Here is a 22025-nt window from a genome sequence, read left to right on the forward strand (position 1 = left end):
CCCCAGTATAACTATACCAGCTACACTGAATTTATTACATGGCAGTGTCTTCTGCTTTTTGTTTCCATATCCTGTTACACGATCAAGCCCCCAGGTTCTTCTGTTAGCAAGTTTGATATAGTATGGGAGCTCCTCACTTTGAGGTGTATGACTATAACTTCACAGTTGTACTGACTACCTAAATTTGAATGCAGACATTTTAATGTGCATTTTTCTGGCAAGAGGGTTCTGTAGCTTTCGTCAGATTCTCAAAGGGATGTATGACTTCTAAAAAGGTTAAGAATACTTGGTTGAGGGGAAGGATGGGAAGAAGGGATAGTTAGGGAGTTTGGGATGGACACTGCTTCCCTGATGGCTCAAAAGAATCCGCCTGCAGTGCAGGAGACGTGGGTTCAATCCCTGGTTTGGGAAGATCCCCTGGAGAAGGGCACATCAACCCCACTCCAGTATTCTTGCCTGGAGAATCCCACGGGGAGAGGAGCCTGGCAGGCTGCAGTTCATGGAGTTGCAAAAGAGTCGGACATTGGATAACTAACAAGGACCTACTGTATAGGACAGGGAACTCCACTCGATGTGGCAGCCTGGATGGGAAGGGAGTTTGGGGGAGAATGGATACATGTATATATATTGCTGAGTCCCTTTGCTGTCCATCTGAAACTATCACTACATTGTTAATTAGCTAAACTCTAATACAAAATAGAAAGTTTAATTAAAAGGAATCCCCAGTTGAGAGAAAGAAATACTGAATCAATTATCAGCAGACATAGGTTCTCCAAAAGTAGAATACCACACTTTATAATTTTTTACATCCATTCTCTATTGTAGCCATTAAGCGGGCAGAAATCATCTCCATTTTACAGATGATCAAACACCAAGAGCTAGAACTACAACTAACACTAAATTTCCTGGATCCTGATCCTGAAAGAAAATTATTCATTTTCTTTCCGCCTCTACTCAAAAAACAGTGGGCCAAATGGAAGGTACTGTGACATTTTGACAATAATCCATTACTTGTAATACCCACCCACTGAAGCTGAAGCTTCAATACTTTGACCACCTGGTACGAAGAGCTGACTCACTGGAAAAGACCCTGATGCTGGGAAAGACTGAGGGCAGGAGGAGAAGAGGGTGACAGGATGAGATGGTTGGGTGGCATCATCAACACAATGGACACAAATTTGAACAAACTCTGGGAGATGGAGGACAGGGAAACCTGGCATGGTGCAATCCATGGGGTCACAAAGAGTCGGACACGACTTAGCAACTGAACATATACACACGCACACACACCAAACCCTGTGCTTTTCTTTACATTGGTGGACTTGTGGGGTGATTTATTTTCTTGTTTCCCAGAACCTTCATTATCATCTCTGAATTATTTTTGGTTTTTAAACCAAAGCTTCAAAGAAAAGTGGGATTATTGAGTCTTTAGATTGGTTTGAACCTTTTATGACACCCCATAACCTGTTTAATAGGCTTCCCTGGTAGCTCAGCTGGTGAAGAATCTGCCTGCTATGCAGGAGACTGCCGGGAGCCGGTGAGGCATTCCACTCGTGACAAAGGTCATGAGGAAGGAGGCTCGGCATACGCAAAGGCGGGATCGAGCCTCAGGAGTCCGCCCGGATATTCTCGAGCATCTACCCCCCAAAAAACCAGAGTCTGCCTACTTTATTGCTTTGTGCTCTCACGTCTGACTTTACTGGGGGCTGTCCCCTACCACCATCTCGCTCTCTCTGTCAAAGAGTTAACTTACAGCTCCCATTAATAAAGTTCCTGGGCAATTAGGAGTGTTTAAATCCAAACCCCTCAGATGGCTCTCTAACTCGCCTGACAAGTTTACCCGGACTCCCACAGCTATGCATACGATTGTTTACAGTCTCCCAGCCTCCAGAGGCATGGGAAGCTTAAGATATTCAAATAGCTTAGAGCCTCTCAGAGAGTTAGAAACTTTCAGAATAAGACTAGTAAAGGATTTCATTGATGAGCCAATGCTTGCTGCCAAGTTTTCACATCCCCTGAATTGTATCCTTGAATATGTATTAATTAATAGTTGGTATGTAGAAAAAATAAGTAGTGACCTTGGTGTTAGTAACTTTAGACCCTTAAGGTAATAAATTCTTTGCTTTGTTGTAAACCCATTACACATCCGCCCTATAGGAATGCAATTTTATCTTTGGAAGATGGCGCCAAACCTTAAAATAATTACTCTTAGAGAAAATAAGTCTTTGTTGATAAGTCCTTGTCAAGAGTCATAAAATGTTAGTAGGCCTTCTGGCCAGAAGATGATGTAAATCACCTAAACCATTTGTATACAATAAATTTGCAGGAAAGAAACCCTGGTTTTTGATAAGGATCAAAAACTGCTGACTTTGCATCCCGTATTATCCTCTATGTGTAACTTAGGGTATATAAGCCCCTGTTAAAAATAAAGCTACGGGCTCAAAGTGGGGCGGGACGTTGGAGTGAGCGGGTGGGCCTGGGCGGCACGGCGCCTGTGTGTTTCCGGCTCCGCTGCTAAAAAATTAAAAAAAAAAAATAAATAAATAAAGCTACGGGCCTTGCTCACCAGCGCTTGGTCTCCCCATGTCATTCTTTTCACATTCTGGCTGAAGTCTCCATCTGGAGCGCAGAACCCACCATGCTTACTAATTATGCCTGGGCTTCTAAGACCCACTCGAGAAGGTGTCTAGGGTGAGGCACCTTCCGCTATTCGAGAGGGCGCCTGCGGCCTACGTAAGTGGTGCAAACTTCTTGTCTTGAAGTTTTATTGGTCTCCCGCGTAAACCAAGCTACTCAACCTCTTTTCTCCACTGAATTTTCCTACTGAGCTATCCTCATTCTATTATTCTTTATATCTCTAATTAGCATATAAATAGTCGCCTAAGCCGTCTCTCCTTCGAATACCCTGGATCAGCCGGGGCTGGACCTCTGCAGGAGACCTGGGTTCAATCCCTGGGTCAGGAAGATCCCCTAGAGAAGGGATAGGCAACCTGCTGCAGACCTGAATGGGTCACAGAGCCAGCAGCATGACAGCACATGACAATATTTGGAAAATAAGTATTTGGAAAATAAGATGCCAGAAGGCCAAGGGCACTGAAAACAGAGATCCAAAGATATTACTTCTGATTAACCTCACCTACTTCCCAACCTTGCCCAGCTAGGGTTTCTGCATGGGCAAAGTGTACTCATATCCTTAAAGCAGGACCATACCCTCCATTGCTGGCAAACTCATTATGTTAATTTCAAGTCAGCTCCCAGACTATCAAGATCATTTTGAGTCATACAGCAGAGTATCCATGCACCCCAGGATACATGATTTTATTAAATGTGCCTTGGATTCTGGGCATCTGCAATTTATCTAAAACTGGACACTGTGTGTGTATAAGCATTTTTCTAAGGAGAGGGGTCCAGAGTTTTCAGTGTTTTCTCAAAGTGATCCATAGCCTAGAAAAAGGTAAAAAACCACTAATCTATCTATCAACATTTTGATTAGAAATGAAGACACTAAGTCGTGTCTGACTCTTTGCCAGGCTCTTCTGTCCATGCAATTTCCCAGGCAAGAATACTGGAGTGGGTTGCCATGCCCTTCTTCAGGGGATCCTCCCATTTTGATCAGAGAAATACTAACAAGAACAGAACTCTAGGAAGTAGCCGAAATAGCTCAGTTGGGAGAGCATTACACTGAAGAACAGAACTCTATTAGACCACCAAGAGTCCCTGCCTTCCTGCTCAGCACCAATTCATCGAAAATTTGGGAGTGGTGTTGTTAACTATTACATAAGTCTCTTTTCTTGTAATTTGCCTCTATCATAAAAGTAGAAGGGAAGGTGAATTTCAGCTACTTTGGCATTCTGGACACTGCTGGTATTTGGTTTTTAAGATCTAAATATTAGGTCATTCTTAAGACCTTCATCATTTTGCTTCCTGAACCCATCAGACACTATATGTCATAATATTATAGTCTGAACAGAATTACAGAATCTTCAAAAATCCCTGCAAATGGCTGAAAATTAACACATCACAGAAAATATATAAGTAAAAACTTGCTATCTCTTCTCTCCATGACTCTGGACAAGTGTAATGTTAATTTCAATGTCTGTCTACCCTAAAATCTTCTGAGACTCTATCTCCATTAGTATATAGGTATGATCTATATATACAGTTTCTCAGCTTCCTCTACATGAAAACCTAGATGTGATAAGTTAAAGATTCATTTCTTTATTTAAAAAGGCTTCACTTAGAAGGAAGTAAGACACACAGAAAAGTACACACAGTATGGTCCTTTTTATATGAAGGTCAAGAGAAGACAAAGCTAATCTCTAATGATGAAAAATAAATCAATGGTTGCCTGGGTCCAGGGTGATCGTGAGAGTGCACAAAGGGGCACAGAAAACATTTTGGGATGATGGAAATGTTCTATTTAGATTACCATGGTGCTTTCATGAGTGTACTGCTGGCTCAGTGGCAAAGAACCTGCCTGCAGTGCAGAAGCTACAGGAGACACAGGTTTGATCCTGGGGTCGGGAAGATCCCCTGGAGGAGGAAATGGCAACCCACTCCAGTATTCTTGCCTGGGAAATCCTATGGACAGAGGAGCCTGGGGGAGCCCACCAGGCTCCTCTGTCCATGGGGTGGCAAAGAGTCAGATGCGACTGAATCAAGTGAGCATGTATGCAGGCATTCGTAAGTGTACACATCTGTCAAAACACATCAAAACACTTGAAATAGGTGCAGTTTATTATACATAAAGTTAAAACCAATAAAATTATTCATAAAAGATTTACCTTAGGCTCATTAAAGTAAGATTTTTATTGAGTATTATTTTAAAGATTTAAAATCTGATTACACAAATGAAAAAGTCTACGTGTAAATTTATTCAAAGTGGAGTGTGGATAAATATAATCAATAGAAAAGCTTTTTAGCAGGTGAAGAGGTGATATGAATGCATTTTAGTTAATAGTTAGCATTTACACAAGAATGATATCTCTTTGTTAATGTGAAATATCCCAACAGTAAAACAATTAATGTGTTCTGATTATCTAAGATAGATCTTAGGTGTTCATTTAGTTTGGCCCTTCCAAAGTAGAGAGAGCATCAGTGAGACAACATAATACCTCATTCAAAGCTAAATTGTACATTACCTGTGATATCAACGTTTTGTATTCATTGAAAGAAAGTTATATTTGGAATTGTTTGCCTGTACATTATTTTGCATTTAAAAAGTTGATTTAATTTAAAATTTTGCTGTGCTCAGATATTGGATAGCAGAGTGGTTCTCTGGGAAATCTAATACGATAAATGAAGCATTAATTTTAAGACCTAGTTTTAAATGGTATGTACTAATTAATAGGTACCCTTTCTTCTCTGGAATTTTAAGGATTTTTTTTCCCAGTCTATGAGATAATGCTGGTGAATTCGTACTGATCAATGTGAAAATGAATAGGGAAGCTCTGATAACAGCAAATCCAAGAAATAATATTCAATCCAGTTAATGGCACCTTGTCATGTGTGCATGTGGAATGCCAAAGAGTAGCTAAAAATAGAGAAATAAGATTTCTGAAATAAGACACAGGTGTTGTGGCAAAACACCTTCAACTGAGTTCAGAATCACTTGTCATTAATTGTGTTTACAGGTTAGTGAAATTAAGTACTCTAGACTGGTAATGCAGGAACCCTTGCGTTTATTTAGTAGTTATTCTGGATTGATGGTAAGAGCTCCATGTTAGAAGAGGGTTGGCCAGAATGGAGGCAGGTGGTGGGAAATTAGTTAGGTCAACTCAATTCCACATGCCACTAATGGGTTCCTTGGTGATGAACATTGGACTCAGGCCGCTGGCCTATGGCTTAATCACCTTCTCCTCATCACAAAATGGCTCATCTACAATCAAGGGCTCGGGCTCCTGCTGGGGCGCAGGCTCTGGCTCCAGCTGGATCTCAAGCTCAGACATGGGGACAAGCTCAGGCCCAGAGGGTGGCTCCACAGTAGGCTGCAAGGCAGGCTCAGGCTCGGGGATAGGCTCATGATCTGGCCCCAGGGTAGCATTAGGCTCAGTCTCATGGGTGGAAGACGGAAGGGTGGCTTCGAGTTGGATGGCATCTTCACGTGGCATTGTCTCACCCTCCGTTCTTTGGTTTATCTTTGTCATTGGTCTGTGGGAAGAAGGCCCAGGCAAGAACAAGTTAGGGTCTGACATCTCATGTGGAGCCATAGGCTCTGTAGCCTCAGTGACCATAGGTCCCAAACCTCTGTGATTTCTGATAGTCTGACTCACTGTCAGACCATGGGTCTCCATTTAGGGTGCAGAAAGGTTAGGTCTTAACTGTATAAGTATACTGTCAAGAGAAACAAACCAGTGTTTAAGAGGCAGGAAAACTGATGTCAGGAGGAAAGGGTATAAAGATCTAACATGGTTGTTGGGGGCCAAATCCATGGCTCCAGTGCCTCTCTAGCACCCACTCCATCTAGCACAATACTTGGCAATTGCTTGGTACCCAATACATAGTTGTGGAAGCACAGAAATGGAGGGAAGAACAAATGAACATGTGTGATATACATTTGATGAGGAAGAATAGAGTGGGCAAGAGCCTGGGCTGTCAGCAGTTTTGTGTCTATTGACCCCTTGTTCCATAAAAAATAATATTAAAAATTGTATTTTATTTCCTGTTCATAGAAAGACAAATAGATGAATATATTAAAACATTTTCTTAGCCCTAAAAGGACTGTTGTCACAGGTAAATGAGTTGATACACATAAAATTGCTTAGAACAGAGTCTGGCACACAGTACCCAGTACATGATAGCCATCACTGCTCTTTCATAAAGCAATGAGAGCGAGCAGAGAGATGGCCCTCTATCTTATGCTAAAAGGCGTGCTTAGGAAGAGCTGACTGAGAGAGATAGGCCTGAGACATGTCTATTCAAGGAAAGACAGAAGAAGTAAGGTCTTACTCGAGTTCTGTGGTGGTTTTAGAATTCCTCTTCCTTTCCTTCCCCTTTGCCTTTACCTTACGCCTCACGAACCACACCACAGAGATGATGATGATGACACCTATCAGGGTCCCCACAAAGGCCCCAACAATGATTCCAATTCCTGGATCTGGAGGATACAAGCAGCTGGTTAGTAAAATGGAGCACAGTGTCTGCCCCATCCCGTGCATCTGTGACCAGTGGGGAATATTCAGGGCATTCATATAGTGGGATAGTGCCTTGTATAGGCTGGGACCGTGGAAAGTCCTAGAACTCTACATATATGAAGTATTATGTAAGCATTAGATATTAGGATGGTCGTCCATCGTATCATTCTATAAATAAAGCACCAAAATCTCCAGAGTCAGGAAGGACTAAAAAAGAATTCTAAGTGACTTGATTGGCAGGCACAGGATACTTAAGGAGAAACTGTTAAAGTTATATGATCCACTTACATGGAGTAGTTAGGTCAATTTCACAGGAACTATTGCCAAGGATGTTAATAGCGGTGCACTGGTAATAACCTTGTTCAAAAGTGGTCAGGTTTCCAATAAACAAAATCCCGGTGGCTGGGTCTGTCAATATCAGAAAATAGTGTTTTGAAATCCTGTATGTCGGTACGGATCATGTGAATGGAGCAGACCATCCAATGCCCACCCACTTCCTCAGATTGGCCTCCCTTTCTGGAGATGGATCAACTAGATTCCTTAAGACTCCCATCTGGGACCATGCCTATTTTCTCCATACCCGCCACCTGCAAGCTAAAAATGGTCTTGACTTTTAGAAGTTGGGGAGAAGACCAGAGGACAATCATTTTGATGACAGGCTGACATTCTTTGTATATTTCCCTCCCAGAAAAACAGGACTGAGCTCTAAGGACGAGCAGCCAGTCACATATACATGCTGTCAACCAAGCCCACATGCCAGGCCTTGCCAGGCGCAGCAAAGATATATACTTACTGAAGTTTTCTTTCACTGGGACAATGTTTCTTCCTTCAAGTTTATACCAGTAGTACACAGGGGAAGGTGTTCCAAGCACCGAAAGGCAAGTAAGGGATATAGGATGGCCAGTTTCTGCTATTCCTTGGATGCTGCAGAAGGGCTTAGAAGGTTTGACTGTAAGGCGATGACAAAGGGTAAGAAATCAGGCATGATGAATGTCAGTCTGTACCACTTCCTCACTCTCATTTTGGAGAATATGTACACTTTTTTTTAATCTTAAGAAAACTTGTTGTGACAGTTTTCTAGTTGTACCACCAGATGGGAGTAGAGCACTTCAGGTGCAAAGACCTCTCTCGTCACTGGGCCATTAATAGTCTAGTAGCATCTCTTCCATCTGACTCTTCGTCAGATTCATATCCATGAATTTCCATATTGTGCCTTAAAATATGCCATTATTAAAACAGTCAAGTGTAAGCAAACATTAAACTAGGAACAGAGGTTATATTTTGGAAGCATGGTTTTAAAGGAAAAGAGAACATTAAACACTTTGAGATAACCACTTTTTTTCTAAAAAATTGTCTTATTAATGCCATATTTTTCTTTTCCTTTGTGAGTTGTTTTTTGGCATTAATTCTCCTGGTGGTGATACACAATGGAAGGTTTGAATTTGCCCGTGTCCCTCACTGGGAGGGGAAACCCATTGTGGGGGAGGGGTGTGCCACAAGGCACTGAAATCTTTTTCATCCTTCATGCCACAGCATTTACTTGAGTGTCTCCTGTGTGCCCAACACTGAACTAGGCACCAGAAATTCAAAAGTGCCTCTGACACAGTTTTAAAATGGAGTGGGGGGAGTGGTAAGATTAGGCTAGAGAGCAATGGAGACCAGAGCTTCAGGGGCTTTGTGTTTCACGTTTTTTTATCCTGAGAGCAGCAGGTCCACAGAAGGAATTTAAGTAGGTGCGGGGCAGCACAATGATCATTCTAACTGAACTGTTCTGACTCCGGGAGTGCATGAGGCAAGGGAGGGAGGAAACAGAGTCAAGAGGTATTAAGAAGTCCAGAGGGCTTGGATATGTGGCATGAGGAAGAGGGTGGGCTCAGTGATGACTCCCAGGTTTCTGATTTGGACAGCTGGGTACACCATCTTGCCACCCCCTGAGATAAAGAACTCAAGAAGAGGAACAGGTGTTTGGGGAAGGAGTGAAGAGGAGGAAGGGGCAAAGATGAGGTCAGTTTGGGCTATGCTGAGTTTCTATGCTTAAGGGTAAGTCCTGTGGGAAGCTGAAAATCTGATTCTTGCCACTTGTCTTACTGCTCACAGCTTATTCTAACCTCAGTCTGACATGCAGATAAGGATCTGAATCGATACTTTCCCAGTCACCTGCCTTATATTAATTTGGGTATAAGATACTCCAAAGGCATAGATTCTCTCCCTTAGGCTTAGGCTGTAAATGCTCCAGACTGCCCAGCTCTCTGACTCTTATTTGGGAGGCAGCAGTTAAGAGCACAGCTCTGAGTCCACACTGAACACTGGGTCTGCAGCTTTACACCAGATGTATTTAGGCAAGTAACCTAACATAGCCAAGCCTCAGTTAATTCATCTGTAAAATGTGCACAAGACCTCCAGCTAATCCAAATATATTGTGTTTATACAAATAAAATCATGTATATGGTATCTTACACATAGAATTGCTGTTGTCCACAGGCAGGAATAAACACTGCTGCCACATTTCTGACCTTGCAACTGACAACCTTCCAGTCTCGGACACTAAACCACTATACATATGAGCAGAAAAACGGATACAACTATAGCTGTTTGAAAATTTCACCATACCTTCTTATTACACTATACTTGATTTGAAATATTGTGTTATAGTTTTGGGTACACAACATAGTAATTCAGTATTTTTGCAGATTTTTATTCCATTATAGGTTATTATAATGGGTATAAATTCCCTCTGTGTTATACAGTATATCCTTATTGCATATCTATTTTATATATAGTATTTTGAAGCTGCTAATCCCATACCCCTAATCTGTGCCTCCCCCTTCACTCTTCCCTTTGATAGCCAGTAGTTTGTTTTCTATGTCTGTGAGTCTGTTTTGCATATATATTCATTTGTACTATTTTTCAGATTCCACATATAAGTGAGATACAGTATTTGTCTTTCTCTGTTGGATTTATTTCACTAAGCATAATATTCTCTAGGTCCGTCCACGTTGCTGGAACCAGCAGTATTTCACTCTTTTTATGGCTCAGTAATATTCCATTGTATATATGTACCATATCTTCTTAAACCAATTGCCTGTTGTACAATCCCTTCTTTTAAACAGGTATCTTTTAATTAAAAGGAGTAGTTTTCTGGTTAGCTCTTTATTCTCTCTTTCCTGGTATTGATTCCTCATCTGCAGACAACTCTTTGGATTCATTTTAGTTCAGTTCAGTCGCTCAGTCATGTCTGACACTTTGTGATGCCATGAACTGCAGCATGCCAGGCCTCCCTGTCCATCACCAACTCCTAGAGTCCACCCAAACCCATGTCCATCGAGTCGATGATGCCATCCAACCATCTCATCCTCTGTCGTCCCCTTCTCCTCCTGCCCTCAATCTTTCCCAGCATCAGGGTCTTTTCCAATGAGTCAGCTCTTTGCATCAGGTGGACAAAGTATTGGAGTTTCAGCCTCAACATCAGTCCTTCCAATGAACACTCAGGACTGATCTTCTTTAGGATGGACTGGTTGGATTTCCTTGCAGTTCAAGGGACTCTCAAGAGTCTTCTCCAACACCACAGTTCAAAAGCATCAATTCTACAGCACTCAGCTTTCTTTATAGTCCAACTCTCACATCCATACATGACCACTGGAAAAACCATAGCCTTGAACAGATGGACCTTTTTTGGCACAGTAATGTCTCTGTTTTTTAATATGCTATCTAGGTTGGTCATAACTTTCCTTCTTATGCTCATTCTTTGGATTTGCCTACCCTAAATAAACTAGGCTATTTAACCAGAAATCCAACTATCACTAGATTTAGATACTGCCTTTTTTAAAGATACTGCCTTTTTAAAAACATGGTGAATTTTATAGCTTTTACAGTGGAACAGAATAATTTGAACAGAAAATTAAATGGGGGTGTTTCATCACAAAGCCAGACCCCAGGACTTGAATTAATTATGGACCAAAACCTGGAATGACTTGCATTCATTTCTTGAGCCCAGAATCAAACCCAGATATTTTTCTGAACACATTTTTCTCCTTTCATTTTTATTAACCAAACACTCAGTGAATCACTTTGAACCAAATCCCAAACCCATATACTTTCTAAAACTACTGATTCAGGATTGAATTGACATTTCATCCAGTTACAGTCCCCGACAGAACTTGGATTTTTACTGGCAAAGCCACTGATCTACCATTTAGCTTTATTGCTTTCAATAGAATTGCAGTGGGAAGAAGAGGCTCACCTCAGAAAATAAATGAAAATGTTTCAGTGTGTTCTCAAACCTTCCTAAATTCATCATTTTCTTTTTACATGCCAAATTGCAGAAGGAAGATGATGTTCATTCCAAATGCATACAAAGTAATTATTCAAATTTCTGCTGGGTATTTTTCAGAGATTCATTTTCCAAGGCTGTCATACCTAATAGAAGTCTTTCAGATGAATGATCATGCAAACCACCTCGTCCTTTGCGCACTGCTGCTTCCTTCACCTAAACTGCACTCTGCCACCTCAGCCCCTCTTCTGCCTGACATGCTCTTACATATCCTTCAACATTCACTGCAGAAGTCACTTTCTCCAGGAAGCCTTCTCCAGTTCCCTCTGCGATCTCCCAGCTCACCTCTACTCCCTCCACTATAAGCTTATGTGATACATCTGCCTCCCCCACTATATACTTACAACTTTAGGACGGCTTGGAGCCTATCTTTTACATCTTTCCATCTCCACTGCCTACCACAGTGACTGAACATCTGTTCAGGGTGTGCCAAATGAATATATACATGAATGAGTGAGTGCATGGGGTTTGTGTCTACCACTGGGTTATCAAAGTTTCTGAAAGATGCATTGCTAGGAAGAGCAATATTTAAGGAAATGTCAATACCTCCCTCTTTTGGTCTCCCTTACATGCTCGCCTGGGCTTCCCAGGTGGCACTAGTGGTAAAGAACATGCCTGCTAATGCAGGAGATGTAAGAGTTGTGGGTTCAATTCCTGGCTTGGGAAGATCCCCTGGAGGAGGGCAGCGTAACCCAATCCAGTATTCTTGTCTGGAGAATCCCATGGACAGAGGAGCCTGGTGAGCTACAGGCCATAGGGTCACAAAGAATCGGACACAATTGAAGTGACTTAGCAAGCACATGCTTGCCCCCACCATGCCCCACCCCTCAGTCAGGGCAGACAAAACAGGCACTCATATGCAATAGAATTTGAGAACTGCCAACAGCCTCTGCAATTTTTAGAGAAAATTATCAGTCTCAAAATTTCCAGAAAGCATAAATTTGTAGAACATCTTTGTTCTTAGCCTAATTAATTAAAGTGGGATTTTGAGAATTCCCAAAGAAATCCAGAGTCTTCTGTCTCTTACCTTGCCTGGATACTGGAGGCTTAAGGAAAGGTCATGACTCTTGGGAAAGAAAAACTTAGAGGGGAAATAACCCTCAACTTCTTATGGAAGTTCATTAGGAATTCTCTGAACTTTAAGAATATTAACCACCCTCTCTAACTTTACCTCGGGGCTAATTCCAAGCTCAGAAAAAAAAGAGGCTTGGCTTCTTTAGTTTGTTTCTCGTCAGAAACAACCCAGAGCCAGGGAGTAACAAAAATAGTAGAGGACTAATCCCTTAAATTCTGTGAACACTGAATCTCCAATATATCATTTGATTCTCATAATAATATCACAGGGCAGGAATTACAACTCATCTTAAAATGGCCAGAGAAAGGTGAACTGACTAGCATTGAGGCCAGTGAGTAGCAAAGTAAGAGCTAAAACCTAGGTCTTCTGACTCCCGAGCTGATGTGCTAGCATCTATTCCACATCATTTAGTTCCCATGTATATGGCTAGTCTTTCAATCTGGAACATCAACTCTCCCAGGAAAGGGTTTATGTATACTTGTCTTGTTGTCCCCTGTACCCCCAAAGCCTAGCACAGGATGCAGCAGAAATAAGAACACGATGGAGTTACCTTGCTCCTAGAAATCAGCTCTTGATTATCTTTTCCTCTTTTCCAAGTGAGTAGATGCCGTAGCAAGCCTCACAGTAAAGAGTTGTTTCTTTGTTGGCATCACTTGGGCAGCAAGCTCAGACAATACTGGACAGTCCTCCTCCGTGTGCACCTTGTTACCAATTGAGGTTTTTCCAAGCTACTCAATTATTGTCACTGGTTTGATCTAGTTCCTTTTTTTCCAGGGGTGGATGTACACAGCTCAAGAGCAGCCATGGCTAGACCAGTTCCACTTGAGGTTACATAAAAGTGGGAGAGCCTTTAGCTCAACTGGTTAATGGGTGAAGTTTGACAGCCCTTGCCTCCCTCCCATCCACACGTGTGAAGACCTGCAGATAGGACTTGCTAAGTAATACAGAGGAGAAGGCAAAGGCACCCCACTCCAGTACTCTTGCCTGGAAAATCCCATGGATGGAGGAACCTGGTGGGCTGCAGTCCATGGGGTGGCCAAGAGTCGGACACAACTGAGCGACTTCGCTTTCACTTTTCACTTTCATGCACTGGAGAAGGAAATGGCAACCCACTCCAGTATTCTTAGCCTGGAGAATCCTTGGGGTCATACAGAGTCGCTGAAGCGACTTAGCAGCAGCAGCAGCAGCAGCAGCAAGCAATACAGACAGGGGCAAAACTCCCACTGTCCTCTTAGACAGAGATTGGAAGGAGCCCTAAAAATCACCAATATTGTGAACTTCCCCAAGAGCAGAAACCATGCCTCTATCATGGCTCCTGACCCGAAGCAGGCACTTAATAAACACCACATGAATGAACCACTCCAAATTCATTTGAAGAATGGATATGACTTGCTCCATGTCACATAATGAATATTTGTGTATAAATTAATGAATCAACTCTGGTCCTTTTTCCAAATACCATTAATATTTTAGAAAAGAACCTTTCTGCCTTTATTTCAAAGAATAATTTAACAGTGGGAATTGTGGCTGGCTTAGGAGAGGTCACAAGTTGACAGCTGTCACCCCCGTGTAGGACTGGCTTCAATTGGAGGTTCTCACTGAAAGAGTTGCTAGTGATCATTTAGTGAGACTGTGGGTTGTCCTGTCTGTTCTCACTGCATCCTTCAGAGATAGGAACCCAGGAGGTTTGGTCATCTATTGCTATCTGTCATGGTGGCAGCCCTGTTTGGTTTGACAACTGTTTCAACATGTTTTGTGAGTGATTTTTCAGTGTTACTCTGTGGGTTAGATTGGTGGTGTGTCTCTATTTTCCTGGTAATAAAAGAAGTAGGGAGGATATTCACCCTTGGGACTTAATTGGCACCATAACTCACTGCCTTGGCTCATTCAATGTCCTAAATTGAGAACAAGAAGAGAAAAAGCAGAAGATAAAATGTCCATACCTAACACGCTGACGCTGATGGTGCCTTGATTTTTGCCGGAAAAGTCGGGGGGGTTGTTAACATCACAGATGTAGATGCCACTGTCTTCTGGCTGCATATGCGAGATGGTGATGGATGCGTTACCTGAAGTGTTGGATCCTACAATGCGATCTTTAAATTTTCCTATGGCTGTAGCTTGTCCACCTTCAGAATAGTAAATCTAGGACAGAAAATGACATAAATGAGAACTGGACAATGTCTGAGGCTAGGATAAACTACTTGGAATTTCTCTCTATCCAATGTTTCCTTCTTTGATGCTAACTAGAGTCCCCCCACCCCTCCCACCCCTGGTAAGACCCCTGTGGCAAAGATTTCTCAGCTCAGCGGGACACTGTAGGTCTCTCAAGGCTGTACACAGTTGTGGCCTCATTTGTGCTCAAAGCAGCTCTATGATATCATCAGAGCACAAAGGTATGCCTGTCTCCAGGCAGCCAGAGCTGACAGGATTCAACTCCTAAGCTTAGGCTAGGAGATCAAGATACACCCCGATGAGTCTATCTGAAAGAAACTCATTGTTTAGGACACAAATGTCTGATGGGGAAACCAAACCATCATTTATTCTACTGTATAAACTTTCTTTGCCTTGAGTTCACCCAGTGGGCTTATCTAGAGTATCTGATTCCTCTAAAAGAATATTCATGCTCCTTTTGAACACGCATATTCTTTTGCATAAGCAAAACTGAATTCATTCTGTTTGTTAGGAGAATAACATTTCAGAGCAGAGAGGCTCCTGAGAAACCATGTGGCCCCATCCTCTCACAGTGGTGGTATGAGGATGAAGCAAAGTCACTTAGTCAAGGGCCTAGGAAGTGCGTGGTCAACAGTAGCTACTATCTAGAAAGATAGTAGCTCACATGGCAGGAAGAAGAAATGGAATTATTAATGCTTTCAGATAAAGGCAGGTACTCAAGTACAGAGACTAATGACCCACCCAAAGTCATAAAGATTTATATATTATTATTATAATTAACTAGATTTAAGAAATATCTTGATCCTAGTCCCATCTGTATTATAAAACATGGATATTAAATCATAATGGTAACCATGGGAGCAGCAGAGTGTGATGTAAAAAGGCCTGGTCCAGGAATAAGAAGACCTGGGTTTTAGCTAGACTGGGCCTCTGATTATGACATGGGAGAGGTAGCTGCTGGTCATGTCTCCATGGCAACCTGCTTTGCAGTAAGAAAAAAAGTCATTTAATCTCTTCAATGTTTAGTTTCCATATCTGAACAAGGAACCAGAGCAGTCTTCTCTAAAGTATGATATGTATTCTAGTATAGGTACATAAGTTGATTTTAGGTGTGGTAAATAATTGGAAACTTAAAAATATAATGTGTATTAGAGACATATCAAACACATCAAATCTGTGAATTCATGGATGTTACTGGTTACAGTGAAACTAAGGCAGATGTTTTTAAGACTTTAAAAAACCAAGTCAGGGAATTCTTTGGCAGTCCAGTGGTTAGAACTCAGTACTTTTAACTGCTGAATGGCCCAGGTTCAATCTCTGGTCAGGGAACTAAGATCTCGCAAACCTCACAGTGTGCCCCCCCACCCAAATGTCAATACAGAAAACATTAAACAATTACTAGTGCTGGTAATACACAAATAATGACAAAAATCATGAAGATGAGACATGAATAGACTAAAGCTTAGGAATCACTGGATTAGGTGATCCCGGAGGTCCCTTCATAATACACAGTCTATGTACACGCTTAGTTAGTTTAATATAAATGTCTATGATTCCAGTGATTGTTTTGCATTATTCAATAAACTGGGATTTCCCTAGTCCACTGGCAATTAATATTTAATAAAATCTACTAGAAGAGACTTATGGTTCATTTAATTCATTCTTCTCACTTTAAAGAAGAGATTGAAGCCTAGAGAGGTTTAAAAAAAGACACACAAAATTAACAGCTAAGTCATGTCTAGAACCCAGTTCTTCAATTTCCTTGTCCAGCATTCTTTACATTAACAGGCTAATGAGACAGGGAAGGCAGTCAGAAAACCAAAAGATATTGTCTACATAAATTCAAATGTATTCTTTCAGTGAAAAAGCAAGTAAGTTTTTAAACTAAAGCAGAAAGGGAGAGTCTGATGGAAAATTCAAAGAAAAGAATATCTTTAAGGAGAAAGCAACTTCTCTCCTGTGGTTCTCTAACATCATCTAGCTTTCTTTCGTGCCCTGAAAGAGCCATTTATAAGTCAATTTGTCCATTCATACCTACTGAAATCATAAACTCTTGCCCCAGAGGGGTCTTGTTTGACTTACAAACTGGTCAGTCAGTGTAACCTAAGGTATTCAAGTGGGGCAGGAGGAAGTTCAACTAGTCAAAGTTCTATTTCCTTTAAGTGAGTTGACATCCAAGATATCCGGCTTTCCATTTCACTAGCCAGCCTGGCCTTATTTACTTTCTAATTAACAATTTGTGGCCCTGCAGACAATTACCTGGAATGCAGCCTGTGGTCTATCAAGGAAGCCCTTTGCAGCTTAGGTATCTGGCCGCTTCCCCTGCTACCAGGAAGACTGGGGGGTTGGTCAGCCTGTTTTATATTGAGGCTTGATGACATCACAATGAGAAACATCAGTCCTGCTTACAGCCTGCAGTAAGTCCCAGAAGATGTAGGGGAAAGGACTTTATTTCTACAGAGAGTAGGGGGCCAAGAGAGTGTGTTTTAGGTCAAGACTAGGACATGAAAAGAAGCCACATGTCAGAGTTTCATGGTTTGGCCATGTATCAATGAGCAAATAAGTCATGAGGCCCTAGATTTGTAACTTCCCTGAAAAAAGGACCTTCACCAACCCTTCGATCCTAGCTCCTCACACTGTAGCCTAATAAATTCTGTGCTCCCACAAATATTACTGAAGATGTCTGGAATGGAAGCAGAGGTAAAGAGGTGTAACAATGGACACATAAAAGGGAAAGGCCCTGGCCTCAGGGTGCTGTGTGAGAAGGAAAGTCCCCAGGGCTAACCCCTCCACCTAGACACACAGGTGGAGGGGCTTTCTGTTAGGAGAAGTCCACACTGGCATATCGTCCTTGTGAAGAAAGAAAATGAAATGCTTTCCTGAAACTACTTATCTAATCACACAGGAAGGAACTGCAACTTGGTTCCATTTTCCACAAAAGAATAATTCTTTTAAAAACCAAAGCTGAACAATGGCCAAAGCCTGGCTCATGATCCTGTGAGGCTTGTACACTTTTCAAGGAAAGTATATTGTCAATTTAGAGATCAAACAAATTGAGGTCCAGGAAAAGCCATGGCTGTTAAACAGGCCACATCCTTTGGGGGTGATGATGGGGGGTGGCAAGTCTGCCCTGAGAACACACATCCATGTATTCCCTTAAGTGGCACTTGTTCATTTTTTGGCCACTTGCCTTTTGTGGCTGTGTTCACAGGAGAATGCCCTACTTTCCCCCCAGGGTCCTCTCTGCCTGCCCCATGGTGATGTTAGAGGCTGATTATGGAGACATAACAGCACAAAGAGATAACTCAGCTCATGGTTGCTAAGGCAGAGGAGCCTTCAGGAACCAGCTGGATACTGGAAATATGGGAACTAGCTGGGAGGGGTTGGTGGGTAGTAGTAAGATCATGGAGGATAGTAGAGACTGTGGTGAACTGCAGAGCCAGAACAAACAAGGCTTTCAAACTGTGCAAATAAACAAAATACAGGGCTGGCCGACCAATGCATCCACTGGCCAAATAGGGCCCAGAGGCTGCCAGTCTGCAACCTCTGATTCATCCTCTTCTACTACAGGAAAGGACACAGAGGCCCCATAAGAAGAAGTGATCATCCCAAGGTCACACACTTGGTAGTCAGACCTAGAATCCAGACCTCCCAAGTCCCTTGAATCCATGAACATGGCACTCACACACCTGCGTTGGACCAGGAAGAAGACTTCCAGGCCACCCTACCCTTTTGGGGCCATTCCATCACCTTCTCCAGCCCAAACCTTCTCCTTCCAATCACTGCTATTCATTGGCATGATGTTTCCCATGCCGAGTGGGTTCACCACATGATGCCTTCAATGGATGCCAGCTGCAATAACAGCCTTTCTCTTCCTCCTGTGCCAAGCTCCTATTCACATAAGGCTGTGCAGCTGGGAGCCAGATTTGTCCAAAAAGAATTTTCCCCTCAGCTTTGTGACACAGATCTCTAACTAGAAGTTGGAATATGAACAAGAAGGGTTGAAAGAATTCAGTCTGCTTTCTGTTTGAGTCTGAGTCTGAGCTAATAAATGCCTTTAGCTTCCAGAGCTGCTTTTGTGGGTTCCTTTTGGAAATGTGCAAGTCCACAGCAAACCATCCATTCTTTCCCTTCCAGCTTCTTCCTTTTCTGCTCTGCTCATAAAGGCACTAACCATAGGAGAAGAGGAATGTAGAGTAATGATGGTCTCAACCCTAGAATTTTCTCTAGACTACTGAAGGAGGCTGGGATTGCACATGGAAGGAATATAACACCAAAAGGAAGGCTTGCCTGTTCCAAACCACTCCCTTCCCAGCCTGCCATGTGCCTGAGACACCCACCAATTGAACTGTTTCTGTAAGTCACGGAAGGTTTCTGCTTAAATGGTTTTTTGTGAGAGAGAACAAAGTAAATGATCACCAGTCCTTAACACCTTAGCATTACATTAATTTATCAGATTTAGTATTAATAGACATCTGAGTAAATGGGACACTGAAAAGAAAAAATTTGATTGGGAGGGGTGCTGGGAAGGGAAGAAGCTGGAATATTTCTCAATGGGAGCCACACTGGCATTTGGGGCAGACAATTCTTTCTTGTGTGGGTCTCTCTAGACACCATCTACTAAGCATCAGTTGTGATTCCCATTTATAACAATTAGACCAACAGTTTGTTCATTTTCAAATGTGCTCCTAAGGAGATTAAGCACCCTCACTTCACCAATAATTGAAAAGCATTGGATATAATACTATCTGTAGAGGCCAAGCTAGAAGAATCCAAGCAGCCATGGAGTACAATGATACTAGGTTCTAGAAAGAAGTTGTTCACATTATATGGGTGTTAGAGAAATGAAGATGGCACAGGGTTTCTTCCACTGTGGCTATCCTAGATGAGTGTGTGTTGTTTGAGAGACTCATGCTAAGTAGGTTCCATGCCTGTCCTTCATGGGCAGGTGAGGTCCCTGTATTAATAATTTTTCCAGTGACTAGCTGAATGAAGAGGCAGCCATTCATAATAAGGGAACCAAAGCTTCCAAGCTAGCCTGCCTGTTCTGGAGTCTAGAGTCTTCAGCTGTCACTCTTGCTGAGGAACTGACTATCTGAATCTGTCCATGTCTTCTGAAAGGAGGGCTTCTCTAAAAGAAAGACCATGCTAATGAATATCCTTTGGCCACCTGATGCGAAAAGTCAACTCATTGGAAAAGACACTGATGCTGGGAAAGACTGAGGGCAGGAGGAGAAGGGGGCGGCAGAGGACAAGATGGTTGGATGGTATCACCGACTCAATGGACATGAGTTTGAGCAAACTCTGGGAGATAGTGAAAGACAGGGAAGCCTGGCATGCTGCAGTCCATGGGGTCGCAAAGAGTTGGACACAACTTAGTGACTGAACAACAACAAACAACAAATGAATATCCTGGCACCTGGTCAGAAGACTTATGGAATACTTCCATAGCCTCTATTCACAAAGGAACCCCATGGAGGGGGTAGTCCCTAGGAGATAATATTCTCTCTTGGGTACTGAGAAGTACTAGGTCTTGGAGTCAACTGCTCCTTTAATACAATGATCTTGGGGGAGCAGAAGATGAGCTTATTGCAAGAGTTGACCATTGCCCTGCTCAAGGCAGCAATAGAGCCTGAAACTTTTAGAGGAAGATGAAAGGAATTCCAGACATAGGCATGAGAAAGCAAACTCAAGACTGTCTCAAGGCTTCCCTGGTGGCTCAGTGGTAAAGAATCTGCCTCCCAACGCAAGAGACATGGGATGGATCCCTGATCTGGGAAGATCCCACATGCTGTGGAGCAACTATGCCTGTGCACCACAGTTATTGAGCCTGTACTCTAGAGCCCAGGAGCTGCGACTATGGAGCCCACGCGCTGCAGCTACTGAAGCCCTCACACCCTAGAGCCCATGCTCCGCAACAAGAGAAGCCACTGCAAGAAGCCTGCATACTGCAACGAAGAGTAGCCCCTGCTCATTGCAACTAGGGAAAAGGCCCATACAGCAATGAAGACTCATCACAGCCAAAAAAAAAGATTGTCTCACCTCTGCCAGGGGCTTGTGCTGATCTCAATTTTTACCAAACTCTGACCCTCCTATCCCACTTTGAAAATCTGGTGCCACTAGCCTAGAGACTCCAAACAATGAGCGGGTCCAGTGGTACAGGTGTTACTGCCTGAGAGGTCCAACTACATCTTCCCCAAGCATCTCTTGCATGCACCAGTTTTAGACACTGACTGACTGCCTTTTTCTCAGTATTAAAGCATGGGCTGTGCTGTGTTTGAGCAGAAGTGGGTGGATCTGAGGACTGAATGCTACAAGGTATACTGCCCATGTAGAAGAATATTACTGTTCTACCGTAGTTTGAAGAGAGGCACAGAGTGATTCAAATACTTGTGTGACCCCATGGACTGTAGCCCATAAGGCTCCTCTGTCCACAGAATTCTCCAGGCAAGAATACTGTAGTGTGTTGCCATTCCCTTCTCCAGGGGATCTTCTCGACCCAGGGATCAAACCCAGGTCTCCTGTATCGCAGGCAGGCTGTTTACCATCTGAGCCACCAGAGAAGCCCGTCTAAGGTAACCAGTACTGAACAAAACTGTTGAACTTTGACTAGAGGGTGGCACTGATAGAGTCTCCTCTTGAACGATGTTTCCTGCTGAACAAATGTTCAGGACCTTTGGTACAAAGAGGAGTCAGCACCTCCAAAAGCTCAGTGATGGCTGAAGTGACACTGGCGCTCCTTCTTCTCCACCTCCACCCTTGGGCTTCCTCCAGCCCTCTCAACTTCCTTCTCTCCCTATCTTCTATCATCACCACCTTTGCTTTCCTTCAAGGCCCAACTCAACTATATCCAAACCACACTGATTTGTCTCTTCTCTGAACTCCTTGTTTTGGATCATACATCCTTTTGAAAATGTGATGAAAGCTACAGATTTTTCCCCCTCAAGGGATATGTATTAGCATGTATGCTTGCACACTCACATGCATCAATGTGCACACATATGCCCCCTCCCCCAACACACACACATAAACCACACACTTTTGAGTATATTCATTTTAGTCTTTAGACTGATTTAAAGAAGGAATTACCCTTAAGGCCAGATGAAAAAAAAAAAAAATCTAGGAATAGGCAACTTGCAAGTAGAATCATCCTCCTCTGACTTTCATCCACCCTCCCCCAGTTACCTCTTACCCAGACCCTAGCCTCCCTTCCAGTCCCTTATCCTCTAGCCTCCAGCTGCCTCTGATTCCCCAGGGTTCATTACTACTTTGCCCTTACTGACCCATGTAGAGAGTCTCATTCTATTAGGACTCA

General features: G+C 42.7%; 1 protein-coding gene across 1 annotated transcript in view; it reads right to left on the reverse strand.

The window, feature by feature from the left end:
• Positions 1–4714: 4714 nt before the first annotated feature.
• VSIG1 (V-set and immunoglobulin domain containing 1) overlaps positions 4715–22025 on the reverse strand; it is a 33417-nt gene continuing 16106 nt past the window's right edge. The window contains exons 3-7 of the mRNA XM_027534865.1: positions 14482–14680; positions 7927–8082; positions 7422–7541; positions 6949–7096; positions 4715–6150 (exon numbers count right to left, since the gene is read on the reverse strand). Of these exons, the coding sequence (XP_027390666.1) occupies positions 5838–6150; positions 6949–7096; positions 7422–7541; positions 7927–8082; positions 14482–14680 (936 nt within the window). The 3' untranslated portion in view covers positions 4715–5837. The remainder of the gene's footprint in view (positions 6151–6948; positions 7097–7421; positions 7542–7926; positions 8083–14481; positions 14681–22025) is intronic.

This window comes from Bos indicus x Bos taurus, chromosome X, assembly GCF_003369695.1.
Source record: "Bos indicus x Bos taurus breed Angus x Brahman F1 hybrid chromosome X, Bos_hybrid_MaternalHap_v2.0, whole genome shotgun sequence".
NCBI classification, from domain to species: domain Eukaryota; kingdom Metazoa; phylum Chordata; class Mammalia; order Artiodactyla; family Bovidae; genus Bos; species Bos indicus x Bos taurus.